At 43.5% G+C, this 26,997-nt stretch overlaps 1 protein-coding gene across 1 annotated transcript; it reads left to right on the top strand.

Moving 5' to 3' along the window:
• The first annotated feature begins 4,802 nt into the window (after positions 1-4,802).
• Positions 4,803-26,997, top strand: CELA1 (chymotrypsin like elastase 1). The gene is made up of 8 exons (XM_073670093.1): positions 4,803-4,881; positions 5,740-5,822; positions 12,640-12,740; positions 12,834-12,959; positions 13,414-13,550; positions 14,349-14,494; positions 21,369-21,518; positions 26,904-26,997. The coding sequence occupies exons 1-8, from the start codon at positions 4,842-4,844 to the stop codon at positions 26,919-26,921; spliced, it is 801 nt and encodes a 266-aa protein (XP_073526194.1). The 5' UTR covers positions 4,803-4,841; the 3' UTR covers positions 26,922-26,997.

The raw sequence follows: 26,997 nt of genomic DNA on the forward strand, positions 1-26,997 counted from the left end.
ATATTTGCGGCTGAACAGTGAGCGACACACTCAAACTGTTTTTTTTAGATACAAATGGCCCAAAAGTGGATAATACAGAGGTTTGTACCGTGGAACTGCAAAACCACACTTGTATTTCTCGGGCCTACACCAGACTATTTTCAACAGATATATTTGTGTCTGAAAAATCAGGGAGACACTATTTTTTTTTTTTTTACAGCAAAAAATGCAAAAAGCAGGATAATAGAGATTTTTTACCGTGGAACAGCAAAAGCACACTTCTGTCTCTCTGGCCTACACCAGACTATTTTCAACAGATATATTTGTGTCTGAAAAATCAGGGAGACACTATTATTATTTTTATACAGCAAAAAATGCCAAAAACAGGATAATAGAGATGTTTTACCGTGGAACATCAAAACTACAGTAATAATTTACTGGTGTATACCAGGCTTTTTAAAATATATATATATTTGCGGCTGAACAGTGAGCGACACACTCAAACTGTTTTTTTTAGATACAAATGGCCCAAAAGTGGATAATACAGAGGTTTGTACCCTGGAACTGCAAAACTACACTTGTATTTCTCTGGCCTACACCAGACTATTTTCGACAGATATATTTGTGTCTGAAAAATCAGGGAGACACTATTTTTTTTTTTTTTTACAGCAAAAAATGCAAAAAGCAGGATAATAGAGATTTTTTACAGTGGAACAGCAAAAGCACACTTCTATCTCTCTGGCCTACACCAGACTATTTTCAACAGATATATTTGTGTCTGAAAAATCAGGGAGACACTATTATTATTTTTATACAGCAAAAAATGCCAAAAACAGGATAATAGAGATGTTTGACCGTGGAACATCAAAACCACAGTAATAATTTACTGGTGTATACCAGGCTTTTTAAAATATATATATATTTGCGGCTGAAGAGTGAGCGACACACTCAAACTGTTTTTTTTAGATACAAATGGCCCAAAAGTGGATAATACAGAGGTTTGTACCGTAGAACTGCAAAACCACACTTGTATTTCTCGGGCCTACACCAGACTATTTTCAACAGATATATTTGAGTCTGAAAAATCAGGGAGACACTATTTTTTTTTTTTACAGCAAAAAATGCAAAAAGCAGGATAATAGAGATTTTTTACCGTGGAACAGCAAAAGCACACTTCTGTCTCTCTGGCCTACACCAGACTATTTTCAACAGATATATTTGTGTCTGAAAAATCAGGGAGACACTATTATTATTTTTATACAGCAAAAAATGCCAAAAACAGGATAATAGAGATGTTTTACCGTGGAACATCAAAACCACAGTAATAATTTACTGGTGTATACCAGGCTTTTTAAAATATATATATATTTGCGGCTGAACAGTGAGCGACACACTCAAACTGTTTTTTTTTAGATACAAATGGCCCAAAAGTAGATAATACAGAGGTTTGTACCGTGGAACTGCAAAACCACACTTGTATTTCTCGGGCCTACACCAGACTATTTTCAACAGATATATTTGTGTCTGAAAAATCAGGGAGACACAATTTTTTTTTTTTTTTACAGCAAAAAATGCAAAAAGCAGGATAATAGAGATTTTTTACCGTGGAACAGCAAAAGCACACTTCTGTCTCTCTGGCCTACACCAGACTATTTTCAACAGATATATTTGTGTCTGAAAAATCAGGGAGACACTATTATTATTTTTATACAGCAAAAAATGCCAAAAACAGGATAATAGAGATGTTTTACCGTGGAACATCAAAACCACAGTAATAATTTACTGGTGTATACCAGGCTTTTTAAAATATATATATATTTGCGGCTGAACAGTGAGCGACACACTCAAACTGTTTTTTTTAGATACAAATGGCCCAAAAGTGGATAATACAGAGGTTTGTACCGTGGAACTGCAAAACCACACTTGCACACTTGTATTTCTTGGGCCTACACCAGACTATTTTCAACAGATATATTTGTGTCTGAAAAATCAGGGAGACACTATTTTTTTTTTTTTACAGCAAAAAATGCAAAAAGCAGGATAATAGAGATTTTTTACCGTGGAACAGCAAAAGCACACTTCTGTCTCTCTGGCCTACACCAGACTATTTTCAACAGATATATTTGTGTCTGAAAAATCAGGGAGACACTTATTATTTTTATACAGCAAAAAATGCCAAAAACAGGATAATAGAGATGTTTTACCATGGAACATCAAAACCACAGTAATAATTTACTGGTGTATACCAGGCTTTTTAAAATATATATATATTTGCGGCTGAACAGTGAGCGACACACTCAAACTGTTTTTTTTAGATACAAATGGCCCATAGAACTGCAAAACCACACTTCTATTTCTCTGGCCTACACCAGACTATTTTCAACAGATATATTTGTGTCTGAAAAATCAGAGGCACACTTTTTTTTTGGGGGGGGGGGCACCAAAAGGTTAATAAGATGGGTATTTGTACATTGTGAAGGAGGAAAAAAAAAAGAGGATTTAGATAAAAAAAAAAAGGATTTTTCCTGGCCCCCGGGACCTGGAGCTAAGTCCAGCAATTTCAGCAACAGGAGCAGCACACAGGACTGTAATGCAGCGTTTGCTGGTATAACCACTGCGTCTCCTATACAGCCTGCCTGCCTGCCTGCCTGATATACCTGGGATGGATATTAGTCCTGAGAAGGACTGTTTGTTTGATCTGGCAGCCTTTACAGACCCTACACTAACTATTTTGCAGGATATATCTCTCCCTAAATCAGCAGCGCTGTCCCTACACTGTCTGATCCGGAGCGACTGTGTCCAAGATGGCGGCGCCCGGTTTCAAATACTCGAGGTGACGCTGTGCGGCCAGCCAATCACTGTAATGCCCACAAACAACATGGCTGCGGCATTACAGTGACTGGCTGGCAATCCCTGCATGTTCATTGGCTCTGTAAAGAGCGCCAAACATGCAGGGCGGAGACCCAAGCTCCCACCCGAGTAACCCGGAAATGCTCGGTGCTCGCCGAACATCCCGAGTAGCGTGATGCTCGGGCGAGTACCGAGCAGTGTCGAGCATGTTCGCTCAACACTAGTTAGAATGCTAAGCTATGTATAGCCCCGTACACACCCCTGATTCGCAGCTTACTATGTACATTGTCAGCGAGCTGCCAATCAGTGGTGGGGTTGTACAGATTAGCTGGACTGCCATGCACATGAGACCTAGTCACTCAGTGATAATTTCCTGCTGATAAAATACTATTTCAATTGAAGCTATAACACAGTCTAGTAAGTGACACATCACTGTAATCAAGCTATCTTGCTAAATATTATGCTATTCTCAGATTAAATAGCAAAAACTTGTTGACAGATTATTTTTTTTGACAGATTCTCTTTAATGCTTGGTGGATATGTTTACATTTATCTTTGGTTGATAAACTGGAGTCGATTTGCTGAGTTGTTGGTGATATTAATTTATTTCAATGTAATCCATAATAAAGCACTGGGGCCTTATTCATCCACACTTGGTGTCAGTGTAGTCATTTGTTTATTATTAAAGAAGCACTCCCACTAACATTTTATTAAATGTGTGTGTAAATGCATGTAGTGTAGTGTGAGTGTGTTAATATACTCACCTACCGCCACTATCTCCCGTTTCCAGGGCCGTTCTTTTGCTCTTCTCTGTGATGTCACCGCAAATGAGACCTGTAGACTCATTCTACACTATGCGTGAGCCGGAAGTGGCTGTTATAATGAAGGTCTATGCAGCCTTGTTCTGACACTCCATGGCTTACACTGTAAAAGTCACTTCCGGGTCACACAGAGCTTAGCGTGACCCAGAGGAGTCTGCAGAGCGGTGATGCCATTCAGAAGAGCAGAAGACCGACCCTGGACGAAAGATTGAGCTCCCTCCACTGAATCTAGGATGTTCTTGAAGTCAGATCACACAAGATCATGAAGGAATAGTATTGTTCAGGCTTCTGTTAAATTTTAAGCTAAGAAACAATTAATACACTTTAAAATTAAAGCATCAACAAACTACAAACAACATTGATGACAAATGATTTGGACAAAAGGGAAAGTCAGGGGCAGGCGGAGTATGGAAGGAGGATCCAAATATTCTGTTTGGCCCAGAATTAATCTGATGGGTCCCAAATTGTCTCGAATGAGTCAACCTTAGCATTTAGTGTGGCAGTCAGATGTTCCATATGGTGAATATCACAAATTCGTCCAAGGTATTCTTGCTGGGAAGGAGGAGAAACCTGCTTCCAGAGGCAGACTATCAGACATTTGGCTGTCTTAACAAGTGCAAAATTAGTTTAAAGACGTTTTTGCCCATCTTTCTAGGAGAAATGTTAAGAAGACAGACAAATGGGTCCAGGGGAACCTGTGTAAATAACACAACCTGTATCAAGAACTTGACTATTTCCCAGAATGGAGCTAAATTCGCACATGACCAGAAGATAAAGTAGCAACTGTGGACCCATAGCGCAAGCAGACATTTGTAATTTGGGGATACATTTTATTTAAGTGTTCTGGGGTATTATACCAAAACATGAGAATCTTGTATTGATTTTCTTAATACAGGGTACAAATCGAGGTCTTAGTCCTTTAGACCAAATTATCTGCCAACGTAGGTAGCACAAGTTTAATATGGCAGCTATGTGTACAGTCATTTCTCACTGCTTCTATTTATACTGTTCCTAATATTTTTCATCTGTATGTCAATGTTTGTGAGATGATCTAAAAAAAGTAACAGTGAAAGAGCAAATATACTTTTAGGGACACCTGCAAATGTTCTCATTAGTCATAATATGGAACTACCACCTTATAAATACAGGCTCTCCTATGCCATAGAGCATTTTACAGATACAAGCCGCAAAATGTTTCGTCTACTGTTATTAGCTTCTCTTGTCCTCCTCGGTAAGATTTCTTTTGTGGAAACATACAGAGCAGATACAGTTAGGCTTCTTAACAAATCCTCAAGGTGCTGTTATAGATAGGTTTTATCCAGGCTGCTTTGTAGCACTTATGAATGGCTATTTATAGGTGTTATGGACTTTACATAGATAATTAGTAATTCCTGTCTTACATGCTGGGAAAGGCAACGCTTGACTTCTGCCGCCAGTGCCCTCAGCACAATGCCAGTCTGAACAATGAGTGGCACTGTTCACTGTGGACACAAGACTGCATGCTACACAAGGTATCAGGTGGCACATCCCTTGCCACTAGTGTGGCTCATGGTCATTGATATAAGGGGCAACAGTAGTATTTAGCATTCCTATATGTCTGCCATAATACTTCATTTTTAGCAAATTAATTTAGGTGGGAATCTGGCTTTTATTGTACAGGTGTTTATGACGGCTACAAAGTTTGTCATGCCTAGTAAATATTTACTGAGCCCATTCTTGATCTTGTTCCCACTTCTGATCATTCTTAAGAGTATGTGCACTAGACGTCCTTACCGGATGGATTCTGCCCAAAACACCCTTGAAAAAAAGGCCAAAAACCCTGCCAAAAATGCACGTGTGCACTGCAATGTCAAACCATCTTGCAGTGCATATGTCCTATCTTTTCTATTTAGTACTATTTCTGTTGTCAACAGTGAAGCAGCATCTAATTGCTTCACATCATTGATCACAATATATAGTGGAAATTTCATAGAAAATATACATTGAAGCCTGCATAGTCCTGGAATTGACTTAAGTCAGTTATTTCTCATTGATAGAATATTTAAGTTTAGTCAAAAGTAAATGTAGAAATTCTCTATTTTCTCCTTAGGTCAATGTCAAAAAGACTTTGCAGACCAAAATGGACGTGTGGTAGGAGGAACGGATGCTGTCAAAAACAGTTGGCCTTGGCAGGTAAGTATCTAGTCTATCACTGAATTTAAGGTTATAACGTAGAAGGTATTACATTATAACGTAGAAGATCTTTCTGACATACTGATAGGCATTTATATCATGAGTCCCAATGAGAACAGTAATGTCTGTAAAGTGCTGTGGAATATAATGGCGCTATATAAGCAAGTATAATATATAATAATAATAACCCAATGGAAGTAGGTTGTGTTAGGCTATCTGTCGAAAAAAAGATCAGAATTAAGATATCATATGGACTGTGACCGAATGTGACCAAAAGATCGCATGTTTAAGGCCTCATTTTTGGAACTAGTAAGCACGGTAAAAAAAATAATATTTTTAAATGTGAAAAAAATGTAAGAATATAAAAAAATACCAATTTTAGTAATAAAAAATGTTTTTATTGAGAAAAAACAAACACTAATAAAAAGATACATATTTAGCATTGCTGCATTCGTAACAACTAGTGTACTAGTGTACTCGGTACTCGCCTGAGCATCTCACTGCTCGAGATGCTGAGCAAGTATTTCCCGGATGCATGGGCGGGAGCTCGGGTCCCCACCCTGCATGTTTGGCGCTCTTTAGAGAGCCAATGAACATGCAGGGATTGTCTGCCACTCACTGTAATGCTGTAGCCATCTTGCTTGTGGCATTACAGTGATTGGCTGGCCGCATAGCGTCATCGGGTCTATATAAGACCTGGTGACCCTATGCTCGTCACATTGTACCCCGGAAACAGGCAGAGTAGGGAGAGCTGCTGCTGTGTGAGGGACAGAATTGGCAGTGCAATAGTTAGATATAGGTATTCCACAGCAAGATACATATCCATGTGAACTAACAGTCCTTCTGAGGACTAATCCATCAGCATACATTCAGTGGTGATAGCAGGACACTATACAGCACAATAGGGTCCATTGCACGTTCTGTCTGGTGCTGCTACTGCTGCCTGTTACAGATAGTGATTGGACTAGATATCAGGGCTTATTTATTTTTTTTGCTCTTAATCCTGATTATTTTCTTAAAAAGCAATAGTCCAACATTTTACTGCTCCATTTGCATGTTAGCATTGCAAAATACAGCCAGATCTTTTCCATCATCAGACGTGAACCCATATTACTGCTGTATAAATGCAGAAATTTATAGGGAACGTGTAAAATATTCTACTCCATTTAAAGTTTAGCAAAAGTGTGTTGGTGAAGCTATTCACATGTGGTCGCTGCCAATAATAGTAAACTACAAGGCCGGTATTTAAATCCGTGGGCATCCGTCAGACGTATCACATATTACTGCAGTACAAATCCAGCAATTTGTAGGGACAGTGCAAAATAATTTCCTTCATTTACAGTTTGGCAGCAGTGTGGCAGTGAAGCTATTCACACGTGGTCCCTGTCAATAATAGTTTTGTCAGAGCTTGTTTTTAGTGCCACCAGCGGCATTATAACTGACAGTTGCATCCGCCTGTCAGCTGAAAATGCTGACAGGCTGACTCTTAAAAATAAACAAGGGCTGGATTGGGCCAGACTTCTCAACACCACTGAATGATAGCAGCGGAACATAAACTGAAATCCAGTGTCTTTTTTTTTAGAGGTCTATTCCCATGCACTTCTTCACACCTAGACATGGGTATACGCTTCCTGATTTGGTCTATTTTCTGTTGTCCTCCTCCTTCTCCTCATCCTCCACCACCTTATCACCAGGATGACCATGATGCAACACCCATGTAATTTTTTTAAGGGTGTTTATGATACCCATAGGGAATTTTTTTAGAGGCCTACCACTAACATTCTGTATGATATACAGCATGTTCATGTATACCCCCTAGGGCAGTGCCGGCATCAGCACCCGGCGCACCTGGGAAAGTGCCGGGGCCCTGGACCATCAGGGGGGCCCACTGACCGTCGGGGCCCGGGCCGCTCTCCCAGCAGTACAGGAACTCTAGCGCTGCTTGATTGCCGGCACTTCACCAGACAAGGTCGCGCGCAGTGCGCTGTGCGGCTGTGTCTGGTAGTAATGACACGACGGCGAGTGGGCCCCCAGATGGTTCAGGTGCATGTATGATGTGAATATCTGTGTATGTCAGTGTTATGACTATGTATATATATTTATGTCTGTTTTATATGTGTTTTTAAGAATTTGTGTTCAAATATGTATTTATGTCTGTATGTTTGTGTATGTGCGGGTCTGTGTATTCTATGTGTGCATATCTGTGTACCATATACATGTGTGTATGTGTGCGCATGTCTGCGTACTGTGTGTGTGTGCATGCCTGCCTGTGTGTGCATGTCTGCGTACCGTGTGTGTGTGCATGTCTGCGTACCATGTGTGCATGTCTGCGTACCGTGTGTGTGTGTGCATGTCTGCGTACTGTGTGTGTGTGCATGTCTGCCTACTGTGTGTGTGTGCATGTCTGCATATGTAAAGGAAGAGGGGGCAGCCTGGGCCATGTTTTGTTTACCTATATTTCTCTGCCGTATCTGTGCATCATGATTGGTGGTATGTGTTAAAGGGGCCCACTGAGACGCTTTCGCCCGGGACCCAGGAAAACCTGTAGCCGGCCCTGCCCCCGGGGTAAATGTTTTCCAGCCCATACACTTAGTGCATGGGCATTACTATTATAGGAGAGCCACTCCTTAACAATGGTGACAATTTTTTGAATGAGGATCTCCTCTACATCACTTCAAAAGGGTATTGGAGTGCGTCCAATTTTTTGGCAACCCTTGCATTCACTGCATGGGCATTACCACTATAGGACACCCACTCCTTTATAATGGGAACATTTTTTTTTACTAAGGTCCTCTTCTACGTCTCTTCAAAGGGGTATCAGGATGCGTCCAAATTTTTGGCAGCCCTTCTATTCACTGCATAGACAATAACACTATAGGAGACACGTTTCCTAATTATGGGAACATTTTTTTTTACTGAGACCCTCCTTTTATGTCTCTTCAAAGAGGTATTGGGATGTGTCCAAATTTTTGGCAGCCCTTGCAGTCACTGCATACGCAATACCAGTATAGGAGACCCGCTCCTTTATAACGGGAACATTTTTTTTTTACTGAGGTCCTCCTCTATGACTCTTCAAAGGAGTATTGGAGTGCGTCCTAATTTTTGGTAGCCCCTGCAGTCACTGCATATGCAATACCAGTATAGGAGACCAGCTCCTTTATAATGGGAACATTTTGTTACTGAGGCCCTGCTCTATGTGTTTTTAAATTGGTATTGGGGTTTTTCCTAAATTTAGGCAGCCGTTGCAGTCACTGCATAAGCAATAACTGTATAGCAGAACCGCTCCTGTATAATGGGAACATTTTGTTACTGAGGCCCTCCTCTATGTGTCTTCAAAGGGGTATTGGGATGGGTCCAAAATTTAGGCAGCCGTTGTAGTCACTGCATACGCAATAACTATATAGCAGAACCGCTCCTTTATAATGGAAACATTTTGTTACTGAGGCCCTCCTCTTTGTCTCTTCAAAGGGGTATTGGAGTGTGTTCAAATTTTTGGCAGCTCTGCCACTCACTGCATATGCAATACCAGTATAGGAGACTCATTCCTTTATAATGGGAACATTTTGTTTTCAGAGGGTCTCCTCTACGTCTTTTCAAAGGGGTTTTGGAGTGCGTCTTAATTTTTGGCAGCCCTTGAAGTCACTGCATACACTATAACAGTATAGGAGACCCGCTCCTTAATAATGAGAACAACAAAGCATAGTCAACTGATGGCCCTCTAACAATAGTGAGGGCCGACTGCTGGCCCTTTAACAATCGTAAGGCCGCCTGCTTGCCCTATAAAAATAGGTTTTGTGACTTTCAGAGTCCCTCCTTCAAAAATGAAACAGGATGTCTCTGATCATGTCTCACATACCACATGGCCAGATAAGGTAGTAAAATGTTAAAATGACATTTACCGGTAAATGTATTTTTCATCGTTAAAAGCAATGCAAAAGTGCAAAAATGCATCAAAAACGCTACGTGTGAATATAGCCCATGTTGTTGAGGAGCATTTTTGTTTTTGGTTATTTATTTTATCTTATATACAGTCATGGCCAAAAGTATTGAGAATGAGACAAATAGTAATTTTTTCAAAGTTTACTGCTTCATTTTTTGTAATGGCAATTTGCATATACTCCTGAATGTCAAAAAGTGATCAGCTTAACAGCAATTACTGGACTTGCAAAGTCAATATTTGCCCAGAAAATGAACTTTAACCCCCAAAACACATTTCAAGATCATTGCAGTCCTGCCTTAAAAGGAGCAGCTAACATCGTTTTAGTGATTGATCCATTAACACAGGTGTGGGTGTTGATGAGGACAGGGCTGGCGATCAATCAGTCATGATTAAGTAAGAATGACACCACTGGACACTTTAAAAGGAGGCTGGTTCTTGGTATCATTGTTTCTCTTCAGTTAACCATGGTTATCTCTAAAGAAACACGTGCAGCCATCATTGCACTGCACAAAAATGGCCTAACAGGGAAGAGTATCGCAGCTACAAAGATTGCACTTCAGTCAACAATCTATCGCATCATCAAGAACTTCAAGGAGAGAGTTTCCATTGTTGTCAAAAAGGCTCCAGGGCGCCCAAGAAAGACCAGCAAGCGCCAGGACCGTATCTTAAAACTGTTTCAGCTGCGGGATCGGACTACCAGCAGTGCCGAGCTTGCTCAGGAATGGCAGCAGGCTGGTGTGAGTGCTTCTGCACGCACTGTGAGGCGGAGACTCTTTGAGCAAGGGCTGGTTTCAAGGAGGGCAGCAAAGAAGCCACTTCTCTCCAGAAAAAACATCAGGGACCGACTGATATTCTGCAAAAGGTACAGGGAATGGACTGCTGAGGACTGGGGCAAAGTCATTTTCTCTGATGAATCCCCTTTTCGATTGTTTGGGACATCTGGAAAACAGCTTATTCGGAGAAGAAGAGGTGAGCGCTACCACCAGTCTTGTCTCATGCCAACTGTAAAGCATCCTGAAACCATTCATGTGTGGGGTTGCTTCTCAGCCAAGGGAATCGGCTCACTCACAGTCTTGCCTAAAAACACAGCCATGAATAAAGAATTGTACCAGAATGTCCTCCAAGAGCAACTTCTCCCAACCATCCAAGAGCAGTTTGGCGCCCAAAAATGCCTTTTCCAGCATGATGGAGCACCTTGCCATAAAGCAAAGGTGATAACTAAATGGCTCATAGAACAAAACATAGAGATTTTTGGGTCCATGGCCTGGAAACTCCCCAGATATTAATCCCATTGAGAACTTGTGGTCAATCATCAAGAGACGGGTGGACAAACAAAAACCAACAAATTCTGGCAAAATGCAAGCATTGATTATGCAAGAATGGACTGCTATCAGTCAGGATTTGGTCCAAAAGTTGATTGAGAGCATGCCAGGGAGAATTACAGAGGTCTTGAAGAAGAAGGGGCAACACTGCAAATATTGACTTGCTGCATTAACTCATTCTAACTGTCAATATAACCTATTGGTACTCATAATATGATTGCAATTATATTTCAGTATGTGATATAAACATCAGACAAACACTAATAAAAACCAGAGGCCAGCAGATCATGTGAAAATATAATTTTGGTGTCATTCTCAAAACTTTTGGCCATGACTGTACTAGTCATTACCCTGGAAAGGATGTTCCTTAACATTTTTCCTAGGAAAATCCATTTTGGTTTTGTTTTTGTATGTTTTATTGTGAGCCTGTAAAAGTGGCGTAATACTCTGACAACATTGTTCACAGCAATGACCTGGGAGTCAGAGATGCTTCCAGGAGTCTTCCCCATGCTGTTCCCATGTCATTTGAGCACTATTCCCATCGATTAGGTCAATTTTTAGGCCCCTGCAGACCTCCAGGGGGGGCCGCCGGAAAAATGCTCGAGTTTTACATAGACTTACATTAGGCTCGTTGCTCTGGTCGAGCACCCGAGCATTCCAATTTGCTAGACCCGAGCAACGAGCACCCGAGCATTTTAGTGCTCGCTCATCACTAGTAACGACCTGTTCTATAAAACTTTATTATTATTTATCCTGCACAGATGCCACCACTAAAAAATATGAAAAACTATGCCATAATTTCTGTATTTGCGCATCTCGCTTCATAAAAGAGGAAATAAAAAGTGGTTAAAAACTCATAGGTGTCCCAAAATGGTACCACTAACAACTGCAGGTAATTATGCAAAAAATAATTCCTCATACAGCTCTGTAAAGAAAAAAAATAAAAGTTAGGGCTCTCAGAATATGACAACAAAAAAGGTAAAAATGGCACCACTTATACTTACCGATTAAAATTTGCACATATATGCATTTGTAAGACATATCTCCTTTAATATTAAATAATTATACATTTTGATACACCAAGGTTATTTTTATACTAGAGGAGTTTTGCTACTTTTTATGCTTAGTCTTATATATACCTGGTGTCCCTGTTTCTGTACTTTACCTTTCCTGCTACATTTCAATACCATTATGTGTGTTATTTTTGTCTTTTCTGTTTTTTAATCAAATAAAAATGACTTTATTATTTTTTAGCTTGCATTTTATCTTTTTGGGGGTTATCATGATTGTACAAAGCAGCACAACAAATAGTGCAAAATTTAAAAAACAATAAAATGTACCTCAAAATGATGTCACTGACAAACACAACTCATCCCGTAAATAACAAGCCTTCGTATGACTATGTTGCCAAAAAAAAGTTATGACTCCTGGAACGTGACAATAAAAATTAAAAAAAAAAAAAGATTTGTCATAATTGTTAAAACTGTCTATAATGCTAAAGAGTATGATATTTAGATAATGTGATGACTTTCCATATCCATATATTTCTCATAAGGTTAGTCTGCAGTATCTTTCTGGTGGTTATTGGTACCACACCTGTGGGGGCACCCTGATCCGTACTAACTGGGTATTGACAGCTGCTCATTGTGTAGACTGGTGAGTTTTGTTGCTTTAGATATCCCTTTTTAAGCCATTTTGTGTCTGGAATCAGTTTTCAAACCATGTTTTTAACCCATATTTATCTACTAGGTCAGGAACTTTTCGTGTGGGTCTTGGGGATCATGGTCTGTACCAGAATGACGGTACTGAGCAGTTTATTTCTGTGAATAAAGTCATCTACCATTCCAGATGGAACGCAAATAATCTGGCTGCAGGGTATGGACAATGTCAATCTTCATCGATCAGTAGTCAACCCATAAGGGTTAGGTGTGAGAATCAGGTCAATTATGCAAATGACGCTCTGACCAAACTCTGATCAGAGTGTCAGCATAGTGTGATCCGATTCTCTCGGACAAGGAGAAGATGGAGAAAAAATATTTCTCCATCTTCTCTATTTTGTCAGTCCGTGGAAATCAGACTGCACTCAGATGTCATCCGAATGAAGTCCAAGATTTTCCACGCACTTAGCCTTAGCCTTAGGCAGAACCTATAGGAGAACCGACATACAATAACGGTCATAGGGATTACACACAGCAAGCATTTTTATCACATAAATAGCATAAATCACATAACACATATAAAACCACAACTCAGTAACCCCTTGTTGACTCGGCGTCTTCTCAGCCCCCCACCCTCCTACATAAGCATCACTGTCTTATTTTCCTTGTAGGTTTGATATTGCAGTGCTCCGTTTGGACTCTGAAGCTGTACTTAACAAAGTTGTCCAGCTTGCCAATCTACCCGGTGACGGTGTCATCCTTCCCAATGATCATCCGTGCGTTGTTACTGGATGGGGCGCAACTGACAGTAAGTTTGCTCCAATGCTTAAGATGTATTGGCCATAAAGAGTTAATGGGATTGTATAGTCTTATCCAAATATAACTTGCATAATGAAAATGTATTTTAAACAACTAGTCCTAAGTGTAATTAATGCATACCATGAATACAGACAATACAGCATATTGGTTGTCTATGTATAGTAATGTTGTGAGTGGGGTCAATATGCAGAGGACATACAACAACACTGATATTTAATATATAAAAAAAACACTATATATCTAGTATATGGTCTTGCTGTCCTCTGCTTTTTTACCTCTACCTAATTTATGAATAGCATTGGCACTTTATATTTATTTCTATATTGCCGCAAATCTTTTCATATCCACTTTATTCCACCTATCCTGTACGGGAAGTACCATGTGTATCTTCATTCTTCATAATTCATGGTCATCATATTAATGTATGGTATATATATTTAATGTTTGTAGCCATCAGTGGTCATGAGAAACACTTTTGTTTTCACTTCATCTATTTTACTACATATGTACCGCTTTTTTGAGGAGGTTACACCTGTTTTTTATATATATGATTTTTAATAATTTTCAAATAAAATGATATATTTTTTAATATAGCACATATATATATATATTTTTTTATCCTGGGGCTATACGTGTACCTAGGTTGTGTTTATTCATAATGAAAATGTATGCAGCATAACTCCTCCGGGCTTCGGTCACACAGCTGCTGAGTTTGTTACAGTGTATCAGTTTGGGTAACAGCAGTCAGCCTTATAGTCAATTCTTGGATTTAATTTTTGTATTACAGCAAATGGATCTGTTGCGCCCATTCTTCAGCAGGCCCCTCTGCCTGTGGTATCATATGAAGTTTGCTCTACCGGCTCCTACTGGGGGAGAACAGTCAAGACCACCATGGTGTGTGCTGGAGGCAATGGAATCCACTCCGGATGCTTTGTAAGATTTTATCCTGTTATTATGTATGGCAACGTTTTATGGTACATATAATATTCATATCATATTCAATGCATATTTCAGAGTACAAATTGGTAACCCAGACCTTGACGTCTGTTTTAGCGAAGACATGAATTTACTTTGAAATAACAATTCTGGAGCAACTGCAGAACTCCATGCTGTGCTATGGTTCTGTTATTTCTCCCCAAAACTTAAGAATAAGTTTACAACTGGGTGTTATTATTTTCCCTACTTAACCTCTTCCTGACATGTGACGTACATGTACATCCCCTCTCCAAAAAAAAAAAAGAATTAAGATATTTCAACCATTTCACCGCACTTGGATTTTTCTATCCTGTTTTCCATTACATTGAATGGAAATATGAATGACGTCATTAAAAACTACAACTCGTCCCGCAAAAAAAACAAGTCCTCAATTAGCTTTGTCTATAGAAAAGTAAAAACGTTAGGACTCTTGGAAGATGGGTGGGGGTGGGAGATTGGGCAGAAACAGAAAATCGCCCTGGAGAGAGGGGTTTTTGCTTCAAATCCTATAAGCACTGATCGGACAATGACAGAGGAGTGGAGGGACACAATCCCAACTGGTAACACCCAGGTGCCAATTTATTCAAAAAGAGGAACAATATAATGCACAGATCTAAGAGAAATTGTTGGTAATTGTTATTATATAGGGAATATAATTATTTACTAGAACAAACTCGTTCAAAGAGTTGATAAGACCACTTTAAGAAAGTATGTTAACCAGTGACATTCTTTTCAGAAGAAAAAGCTTGGGATGTTAAGAATCTTCACAAATATATCTAAATTGCCATAATGACTCCATGCATAAAGTGACAACTCAACCAAAAAGTCACAACACACAGAAACTATTTATTACATTTAAAGATTATCTACCACTAAAAATCTGTTTATGTTAAAAAATAAAAAAATGTAATTATATTTATGGAATTATTTTAGATAGATACTGACTGTCAAAACAGTCAGTATCTATCTAAAAACCTTTGTTTTATGTATCTACTTTTTAATGGAGGCACGCAGCCATTTTGTGGATCGCACGGCTGCTACTCACTGATCACTCTGCACCACGCATGCTACTGATGCGCATGTGACGCGCCCCCTGGGCCAGTGCTGTAGTGCGGCGCGCGTGCGCGCGGGGAATACCCGGAGCCGGATCCGATAGGGGTAGTAGTCCTCGTGGCGGTGACCCGGTCTGTGCCCAGGGTGTCAAACTAAGTGGCGTTATTGGTATGATGGTATTAGTGTCCGACTACGCCACCCGTTGAATGCGGCTATGAAGCCGCCGCTGCAGGGCAGTCCGCTGAGGCCGGTGGTATGGATATGCAGCGTGGATGGTATAACCCCCAACGGGAGGGGTATGGCCTCAGGGCAGAGGATGTGAATGATGTTGGGAGAGATGGTGTGAATGTCCCAGCACGGATGGTGCCGGTGCGACGAGGAATCACTGAGACGTGCAATTGCAGTTTTCACAGCTTTACTCACAGTTCTTTATCAGGTCCCTTGTGCACAGTTAGGACCACCCGAGCCGTGCTGCGTCCACCAGGTGCGGGACTCGGCCAACTCCCAGGCAGTTCCAGAGCGTGGTCCTGAGCTCCCCTCTCTTCCTTCCTACTGGCCGTCCCCACCAGGGACCCACCTTTGTCCGGCTCCCTCGGGCCTTCTGGTGGTGAAACCTTTCCCGGTTTCCCTGACCCTATATGGTATGCCTTCCTGGTGGATGTGGTGAGGGGTCGCACCAAAACTTGACCACGACCTCCGGTTCCTGGCTAAGGATGATTTGCCTCCACCAGTTTGGGATCCGGTACCCTGTTCTGCCAACCCTTCACCCGATATTCCGTGGGATCTTAGGGTTCCCTCTTTTCTTGCGTCTCTGGGCCTTTCCTGGTGTTTCTGTTCCTTCTTCCTCTTACTTCTCTCTCTCCCTCTCTCTGCTTCAGGCCTCCACTCCAGGCCTGGCTCTGGAGCTGGGCCCAGACTGAGCCACAGCTCCCTGTCAGCCCTCTCTGGCTGAGCTCCTCTCTTCTTCTCCTCCTCTCTGAACTCCACCGGACTGAACACTGATCTAAGATGGTGCCTACCTTATATACCTCCTTCTGACACCCGAGCCCAGGTGACCAGCAACCAATGGGCTCCTACCTATGCCCAGAGTCCCTCCCCTATCTGCTCCTACACCACTAGGATATTCCTCCCCCCTCCCCACTCCAGCCAGGGACAGACGCTGTCGTACCTGCACATCTATCTGGTGGGAGTACCGTTGATCTGTCCCCCGGAAGTGGGGTGAGTGTAGTGCATGCAGCTATCTGAGCCCCGTTCCACACTCCATCCTTACCCGGGAGTGGAATACCACACCTCTGGATCGAGGTGCAATACCCCTGTAGCAGCCGAGTCCTCGGGGTGCTACATTCCCCCCTGGTAAACCACAGCACGTCCTCGGGCTGGAATAGAATAAAACAATTAGACATACAAAATTTTTTTTTTTTTTTTTAAGTGCACTCACATATAAAATATTAACTATGAACTCATCCCTTTATGGGAGGTACTCTTCTCCTAGAACGTTACAGGTATAAAACATTTTCCTATGACATTATAAAATATCTGGCTAATGCCACCGGAACTCTTTTGTAAAACATTATGCAAGATTTTGGCATTACTGTTTTAGCAGCATAATAAACTTTCTATTATAAGACATTTTCACATACAACGTTTTCAGAACATATTCTTGATCTTCTGGCCACGGTGCAACTTGTGACCAGGTAAAGTGCAACAGTCACCAATTCCGTAGTAGAAAAACAGTTCCTTATAAAACCAGTAGGGGGCGCTTTAAGAAGCGCAACTATTTACAGGGTGTTGACCGCTCTCAGTCCTCGGCCAGTGGGGAATAAGGAAATGGCTGCTCACAATCCTCAGCCTGGTTAGGGATAGGGGCACACAGGAAACAGTTCTTTAACAGTTCCACACTAGTCCCAACGGGGACCATACTCCAATTAGCAGCATGACAGGTACCCTTACGGGTAACTATATACAGTTTCAGTTACCGTTCATTAGTAACGATGTCCTCCTGCTCCTTCCTGAGGGTAGTCTTCAGACCCGTCCGGGTCCTCTTGGTCTTCCTCATACTGCATCTCCTCCTCAGTCAGCCGGTGTACGTGAAGGGCGTACGGTCCTTTAGCACACTGATGCCGGGTGAAGGCGACCACATCACCCGGGTAGAGGTCACGTCCGCGGTGTCCCTCCGGCAGGTGGCTCTCGACATCCCTGCGGGTGACAAAGACGTCGCCGGGGGTTCGGTGATCCCGGATAAAGCCCCAGCCGTTCTCCAGTTGAAACTTTATTACGGTCCCGTTGGCGCGGGGACCGTGGGCCGTACGGGGGTTTCGTCGGGCCTGGCGTTTCTGCTCCGCGCTTTGGGCCTGCAGCTGTTCCTCGCGGATCCGCCTCTCTCGCCGTTCTCTCCCAAAGACCTCTAGCTGTTGACGGCAGCACTCCTCACGCCGGACTGCGGCCGCCCGGGTCTCCTTGGTGAACCCCATGAGGTCCTCACCGGTCGGATCCCATGCGAATTGGGCGTCCTCCAACGGGAGCGGGACAATTTTGGCGGGCGCCGGTGCCGGGATCAGAGGCTCACACAGGGGCCGTTCCCTCCGGAGTCGGGGGTTGATGTACTCCGGTGGCCACACGAAGGGCAGCCCGTCCGGGCTAGTATGCTGCGCGAAGAGATCTTCGCCCAGGGGCAGCACTGTGGAGGTCGAGGGCGCTGTGGGGGCAGCGGTGCCCGGAGGTACTCGGCCTTGCGTCCAGGCCGGAGGCATCCTCTTTGGGTCCAGGTATGGCACCTTTGGGGAGGAGGGCGCTGGAGGGGCAACGGCGCCCGGATGCACCAGGCCTTGCGACCAGGCCGGTGGCACAGTGGAGGTAGAGGGCGCTGTGGAGACCGCGGCGCCCGGGGGTACTCGGCCTTGCGACCAGGCCGGTGGCACTTCCTGTTTTGCCGCTCTCAGGGTCGAGGGGCGTGGCGTAACAGAGGGCGCGACCGCGGCTCCTGCCGCTTGAGGCCTAGTTGGGAGCGGCGGCGGTGCGGCAACGGGCGCGGTGAGTATGACTTCGGGCTCTGCGACGGGGAGCTGGGGCAGGCTTACGGCTACTGGGCACGAGGTGATGACGTCCCCATTACCTGCTTCCATCCCTGCGGCTCACTCCGCGGCGGCGTCTCCGGCCTTCGTCCCTCCTGCACCATCCTCAGGGGCAGACATGCCCCATGTTGCGGGTGGCGTCCTCTGCTGGCAGGTTCCAGCCTGCTGGGCCATCTCCCTTCTCCATTCGGCCAGTGCTTCCTGCTGTACTCGGGCCATCTTCCGGGCCAAGGCCTCCAGCGCGGTCTGTGCATGCTCCCGATCTCTGGGGAGCTGTGCCAGGATCTCCACCAGGCCTTCTGGGGTGGCGGCCTGCAGCAGGCCCCGGACCACGGGGTCGGTACCGCTTGTCTCTTCCTCCATCCCCGGGTGCGATCTGTCCAGACTCCTCCAGGCCGCACCCATCTTCTCAACTTTGTTCTCTATCCGCCCCCATTGGGAGTGGCCCCGGGGCAACTTGGCGACTGTCAGTCTCAGGGGCAGCCCCCCCACGCTGATGGACATTTCTATCATTGCAGTCTCTGCTGGTGGGGGCGGTTCCCGCTTTTGGCGCCCTTCTGGGATCACGCCCACGATGGGAGGTGGTCTCTTGCCACCCTCTGGCACGCCCATAATGGCGTTCGCTCTGCTAGGGCGGGAAATCGTCTCAGATGGCGGGAATCGTCTCCCAATGGCGGGAAACTCCGCGGATGGCGGGCAAAGGCTGCAGATGGCGGGCAAACGGCGGGAAACAACCCGAGATGGCGTCCGATGGCGGGGACCCTCTGGAATTGGCGGGAGACTTCTTTTTGAGGTATATATGAACTTTTCTTCAGGCACGCAGTACCCGGTGGTTGCGGGCACGAGATCCTGCCGACTACGCCAAAGTTGACACGCCCCCTGGGCCATGTTGTGTAGCGTTGCGCACGCGGGGAATACCCGGAGCCGGATCCGATAGGGGTAGTAGTCCTCGTGGCGGTGACCCGGTCCGTGCCCAGGGTGTCAAACTAAGTGGCGTTATTGGTATGATGGTATTAGTGTCCGACTACGCCACCCGTTGAATGCGGCTATGAAGCCGCCGCTGCAGGGCAGTCCGCAGAGGCCGGTGGTATGGATATGCAGCGTGGATGGTATAACCCCCAACGGGAGGGGTATGGCCTCAGGGCAGAGGATGTGAATGATGTTGGGAGAGATGGTGTGAATGTCCCAGCACGGATGGTGCCGGTGCGACGAGGAATCACTGAGACGTGCAATTGCAGTTTTCACAGCTTTACTCACAGTTCTTTATCAGGTCCCTTGTGCACAGTTAGGACCACCCGAGCCGTGCTGCGTCCACCAGGTGCGGGACTCGGCCAACTCCCAGGCAGTTCCAGAGCGTGGTCCTGAGCTCCCCTCTCTTGCTTCCTACTGGCCGTCCCCACCAGGGACCCACCTTTGTCCGGCTCCCTCGGGCCTTCTGGTGGTGAAACCTTTCCCGGTTTCCCTGACCCTATATGGTATGCCTTCCTGGTGGATGTGGTGAGGGGTCACACCAAAACTTGACCACGACCTCCGGTTCCTGGCTAAGGATAATTTGCCTCCACCAGTTTGGGATCCGGTACCCTGTTCTGCCAACCCTTCACCCGATATTCCGTGGGATCTTAGGGTTCCCTCTTTTCTTGCGTCTCTGGGCCTTTCCTGGTGTTTCTGTTCCTTCTTCCTCTTACTTCTCTCTCTCCCTCTCTCTGCTTCAGGCCTCCACTCCAGACCTGGCTCCGGAGCTGGGCCCAGACTGAGCCACAGCTCCCTGTCAGCCCTCTCTGGCTGAGCTCCTCTTTTCTTCTCCTCCTCTCTGAACTCAACCGGACTGAACACTGATCTAAGATGGTGCCTACCTTATATACCTCCTTCTGACACCCGAGCCCAGGTGACCAGCAACCAATGGGCTCCTACCTATGCCCAGAGTCCCTCCCCTATCTGCTCCTACACCACTAGGATATTCCTCCCCCCTCCCCACTCCAGCCAGGGACAGACGCTGTCGTACCTGCACATCTATCTGGTGGGAGTACCGTTGATCTGTCCCCCGGAAGTGGGGTGAGTGTAGTGCATGCAGCTATCTGAGCCCCGTTCCACACTCCATCCTTACCCGGGAGTGGAATACCACACCTCTGGATCGAGGTGCAATACCCCTGTAGCAGCCGAGTCCTCGGGGTGCTACACATGCGCAAGCGAGGAGACTGGAATAAAGATTTTCCCCTGCCACTTCTGAGTTTCACTATCTAGCAGCAGGGAAAAATCTTCTAAAAAAGTGTCAGTATGTCCCCTGGAGCAGCGGGCACTCACTCCACAACACTGAACAAGGTATCTGCTCCATCGGTGATATAAGTGTTCAATAACGTAGTAAAAATTCAACAACCTGTATCTAATACTAAATGTAACTTGAAGCTCAGTTGACCAATACATGAGTTACTGTATATACAATTGTGGATTGTGAATACTTATGTAGAGCAGCATATAGGTAACTAGGCTGATAGTTCTCCCCTCTCACACGTACATGAAAGGGTTTCTGACTATTCACAGACAGGCAGAGAAAGGAAAACCACAAAACCACATTCTGCTGGAAGGTAAGGAGATGACACTCTCAACTAATATATACAGTATCTATATGTTCTACAGAGTTATGACAAAAAATTTTACAAAGTATACACTTTAATCATCTGAGTCATGTAAACTCCACTTTGTTATTTTAGGGCGATTCTGGCGGACCCCTCAATTGCCCAATAGGTAGTGGTTATGAAGTTCATGGTGTGACCAGTTTTGTGTCATCTCTTGGATGCAATGCCTACCTTAAACCAACAGTCTTCACCAGGGTTTCTTCCTACATTGGATGGATCAATGATGTAAGTCTACAATTTACAATAAAAGTTTTCTAGTTCAGGAATCCAATCTATGATTTCTAGCTTGGGAATCACCGGTGCCTTGTGGAGGTTTCATCAGTGTAACAATAAGCCTTATGAACTCATGTATTACACGTTGCTTTTTGTACTATGCCATAATGGGTTACAATTCAGGTACAGGGGGTCTTTGCTGTACCTATATGCCACCAATTTGATACTCAGGCAAACAAAGGTTCTGTTTTGTTGGATTCCATATGCCCCACCACCTACCATGTATACTGAGGTATTCTTCCTGAGTAGCATTGCTTCTAGAGGAGGATATCCTCACACATAGGCACCTAACAAAGCCTATACAGTAGTATGTGGAGAAAGTGGCACTATACTAGTGAGCCATATTACCATATGTATGAGCCTTTATGTAATGTCTACAGGTTTTTCAATCATTTCAACATTGTGTACTGATCAGCATGGCTAGTCTCAGCTATGTGCGACCTCTGTGGTCACACAGGACACCAGTCATGTCTAAGTTACCCTTTCTTTGCTCACCAGTGGCTCACCTCACTGGACCTGCATCAGCTTCAGTCTTGGACCCCTCTGTCTAGTCATAGATTAGTGACATCATGAAGCCACTCATGATGTAAGAATGGGCGTGGGTCATCAAGAAAAGGCTCTTCTCCATCTTCTTCCTCTGTGAATCTCTGCTGCAGTTGAACAGGGACTTGAGAGCTTACTGCAGGCTAAAAAAGTGGACATTTTTTTCATATAAAAATCACTGCAGGCAGCAAATCAATAACAAAATGGGTACACCTAATCACTGAAGGGGCTGGCACCAATAGGAGAATAAATGGCAAATAGGCTCATTTGCTATTCTTTGCCCATTTAATGCCATATTGTTCAGTGCCCACTTTTTGTACAATATACATTTATTGATCCTTTGGTGTCCTTCCATTCAGCACCTTGTTTTTCCCTCTCGTCATTCATTGCCACTTATAAGCTTCTGCGAAAAAAATGCACAAGCGAGAACTAACAAATGGGCACCAAAGGTGCATTGGAGGTAAATGGTCCCTAAATCCCTAAATGTAACTCAGAAACTATAGAAGAGTACTAGTTGGGCAGTGAACGGTCTCAATGAGTTAAATACAAATAAACTATTTGCTTGTTGTGCTATGGAAAATCTCATAGAAATCAATGGTAAAAAGCACTCGCATGCATGGCTCTCTATTCCCAGCTGGGAAGTGAAGTGGGGACTCACTGAGTATAAGTCAAAAAAAGTGTAAGACAAATATTAATCAAATTCACCGACTTCACACCGACTGGTAAATATCTGTATTGCCTTGACTTGGAGGTTGGCACCCTACACAGTAGGCAAACGGCGCCCCCACTCCACGACAGCTTTCCCTATGAGGCCCTATCACAGGTCAAAAGTACTAACATCCAGACAAAATTTTTATTCCAATTAACTTGCCAGGGTGAACCACATATACAGGTGTATATTTAATTCATATTTTCATATAATTAATAAACACAAAGTTTCATTGGTATCCTGTGTTCTCATCAATTAATGCAAAAGGCCTAATGGCTCCAAAAGGTTCTTAGATATAATATGCTTAATTGCAGGTCAATATTAAATGCACTTGTTCCCCCAGGAATAGTGTGTTATGCTAAATAAATACATGGATAAATCACAGATAAACCTCTTTCCCGAGTATGCCTTATTCTCGACGCGTTTCCCCTAAATAGGTTCATCAGGAGAACAGACTTAAGGCCCCGTCACACTTAGCAACGCTGCAGCGATCCCGACAACGATATGACCTGTCAGGGATCGTTGCTGCGTCGCTAATACATCGCTGGTGAGCTGTCAAACAGGCAGGCTCACCAACGATCAGGGGAGCAGCGACATCGTGGAAAGAATCTTTCCACGATGTCCTACTCCTGGTTACGAGCCTGCTGAAGCAGGAGCAGGCTGGTAACTATGGTAAACATCGGGTTACTAGGGGCACACACGCTCCTAGTAACCCGTTGTTTATCATGGTTACCACTCTGCTACAGTGAGCGGGAGGTTACCGCTCACTTTAGCAGGCTCGTAACCATGATAAACAACCGGTTACTAAGTGCGCGTGTGCCCCTAGTAACCCGATGTTTACCATAGTTACCAGCCTGATCGCTGCTCCCGCTGGTCACACACAGCGATGTGTGCTGACCAGCGGGAGAGCAACGACCAAAAAATGGTCCAGGACACTTTGCAGCGATCAGCGACCTCACAGCTGGTGCCTGATCGTTGCAAAGTGTCACACATAGCGACATCGCTGGTGAGGTCGCTGTTGCGTCACCAAAACCGTGACACAGCAGCGATCTCGCTAGCGATCTCGCTATGTGAGACGGGGGCTTTAGTGTCCAAAAGAGCGGGGGCCTTATTTGCGTACTGTGTAGGGTGCCAACCTCCAAGGCAAGGCAGGGATAATACAGATCAGGGTCACTAGAGCCCCTAATATTTTGCATGTGGTGTTCCCAGACATATATATTGGCCTGTTGTATATGTTTTTATTTTCACTTTTTGAGATTTTAGAGATTTATAATAAAAGTGATGTTTTATCATGACCATTTGAATATAGTGTGAAGTCGGTGAATTAGAAGTAGCGTGGGGGTCTCGCCTCATCATAATGTACAGAGGAGGGTCCCAGTCGTGAGACAAAGCCTTTTGAGACTAAGGCCACAGCGCCACTATCAGTATTTGGTCAGTATTCTTTCTCAGAAGTGGGAGCCAAAACCAGGAGTGGGTGATAAATGCAGAATTGGTGACTTGTTTCTATTATACCTTTTCTCTGATTGCTCCTCACCTGGTTTTGGCTCCCACTCCTGAGAAAAAATACTGACCAAATACTGATAGTGGGGCCGGGGCCTTATGAGAATATACGGACAACATTGTCAACATACAGCAGAGAGAAGTTTTAGGCTGAGTTCGCACATTTTTGCAAAAAAGCCATTTTTTGTATTGTTTTTGCAGGCATTTTTGCAGCGATTTTAGTTCTAAAAACTGCATCCATATATTACAGTTATAAAACACAATATAAATGTTTAAACCCTTTCTGACTTGTGCCGTATTAATACGACACATATCAGGTCCCTCCCTTTGACGTGGGCTTTGGCACTGAACCCGCACCTTTCCGGGCACATCACAGCTGATCTATACAGCAGACATGCTCCCTTGACAGCCGCTGGTGGAATCGCGATCCATCTGCGGCTGTTAACTAGTTAAATGCCATTTGCAATCACTGACAGCGGCATTTAACTTGAGATTACAGGAAGCGAGTCACTGGCTCAGTTCATCGGCGACCCCGTCACATGATCGCAGGTCGCCAATGGGTCGGCATGACAACCCAGCGTCTGCAGGAGACCCCTGCAGTTGTCATTGCCAGATTGGTATGAGCGCCGCCCAGCGGTCGGCGTTCATAGCAAGTGAGCAATTCTGCTACACACAGGCGATCTGATCATGTGTGCAGCAGAGGCGATCAGACAATCACAGCTTCTAGTCTCCCATGAAGACTATTGAAGTATGCAAAAAGTAAAAAAAATGTTATTAAAAAATATACAAAAGTTAACATCACCCCCCTCCCTTTTTTGCCCTATTCAAAATAAAACAATAAAAAAAATCAAATCTACACATATTTGGTATCACCGTGTTCAGAATCGCCCAATCTACCAATATATAAATAGAATTAATCAGATCAGTAAACAGCGTAAAGAGAAAAAATTCACGCCACAATTACGTTTTTTTGGTCACCGCAACATTGCAATAAAATGCAATAACGGGCGATCAAAACATCGGATCTACCCCAAAATAGTATCAATAAAAACATCAGTCCTCACCCGGCCTCAGATCCCAAAAAGTGGAGATGCTACGGGTCTCGGAAAATGGTGCCTTTTTTTTTCTTTTTTTTTTTTTTAATAAACTTTGGATTTTTTTCAACACTTAAATAAAAAAAGAACCTATACAACCTATACATGTTCGGTATCTACAAACTCGAAATGACCTGGAGAATCATAATGGCAGGTCAGTTTTAGCATTTAGTGAACATGGTAAAAAAAAAACAACTGTGGAATTGCATTTTTTTGAAATTTCACCGCACTTGGAATTTTTTTTCACATTTTCCAGCACATGATATGGTAAAATCAATGGTGTCGTTCAAAAGTACAAGTTATCCCGCAAAAAATATTCCCTCACATGGCCATATTGACGGAAAAATAAAAAAGTTATGGCTCTAGGAAGAAGGGGAGCATAAAACGAAAACGCAAAATGGCCCGGTCATGAAGAGGTTAATATCATTTTGTGCGTTAGTGTTTATTTACATCACAGCATGCTATGGGTGTGTTTTTTTTCATTCTTATTCCTGTAGATTTCACTAAAGAGAAATAAAAAACAACAGAAAATGCCATCAGAAAAAATAAACACATTTGTAAAAAAAAAAAAGGATTTTATTGCATTTTCACAAGCCCCAAAAACGGCAGAAAAAAACTGTATTAAGCAAGTCTAAAGGTATGCGCACACGGTTTATAGAAGCCAGCATACCCACATTCTTTTTCAGTGGCGTAACTTGAAGCTCAATGGCCCCAATGCAAAAGCTCCAACGGGGACCCCAATTATTGCATATGTTTAATAGTATTGGTCTTTTCATATAGGCCAAAGAGACTTTTGGGGCCCCTTAGGCGATTGCAACCCCTGCACCTATTGTAGTTACACTCATGTTGTTTTTGCTATAGTAAGATGCTTAAGGAAAACATTTTTGTTTTTTTCTATTTCTATATATAACATAGTTGCGGCTTCCAAGAGGAGGCCACCAGAAAAACAGACCAGTCCCTCCTTTTTGTTGCTTCTTGGCTTACAAAACCTGAAGTGGTTAAAATAAGTTTAAAAAGAAAGACTATAAACACAGCAAGTCATTTTAACATTGCTCTACATATTTTCATTCTTTTTGACTTTTTTTTTAGCGTTTTTCCAAGCAGGTTCCAGGCGAGCTACCTGAAAAAGATGTTGTGTGCACATATCCTAAATCAGTTTTCCTGGGATATAAAATAAAGCTTCCAGACCATGCATTTTCCCTGAATTTGTAAAACAAAAACCTTGTTGTGGGGACACCAAAGGACAATTTTGCACAAGGCAATATTCATTCTCAGGCAGTCCTGATAAGATAACCAATAGTTGTAACATTTCTCCAGGCCATCATTCTAGGATCGATAACATATACAGTATGTGTTTGTATAGTAAGTGTGGCTGTTTATAAACAGTTTTATCCTTTGAGGGAAAAAAAAGATCTTGTTATACAATAGGAAAGTTTTATTTGTATATTCATTTAGTTACTACTGGGCATCTCATTCTTTTATTTGTTTCAGAATATCAACGCCAACTAAAAATGATGAAGAGGCAGCTGCTAAGAAGTCTCAAAAATGTGTTTATAAAAGTAAATAAAAATGTAATTCTAAGTTC

This window comes from Phyllobates terribilis, unplaced genomic scaffold (assembly GCF_046119375.1).
Source record: "Phyllobates terribilis strain yellow unplaced genomic scaffold, ASM4611937v1 Scaffold_2__4_contigs__length_985480577, whole genome shotgun sequence".
Taxonomy (NCBI): Eukaryota; Metazoa; Chordata; class Amphibia; order Anura; family Dendrobatidae; genus Phyllobates; species Phyllobates terribilis.

Bases quoted from the DNA above. Each gene is read 5' to 3' on its own strand.
- CELA1 (XM_073670093.1), top strand. From the start codon at position 4,842: ATGTTTCGTCTACTGTTATTAGCTTCTCTTGTCCTCCTCG. The intron at 4,882-5,739 runs GTAAGATTTCTT...TTTTCTCCTTAG, and splicing joins AGCTTCTCTTGTCCTCCTCG to GTCAATGTCAAAAAGACTTT. The intron at 5,823-12,639 runs GTAAGTATCTAG...ATTTCTCATAAG, and splicing joins AAAACAGTTGGCCTTGGCAG to GTTAGTCTGCAGTATCTTTC.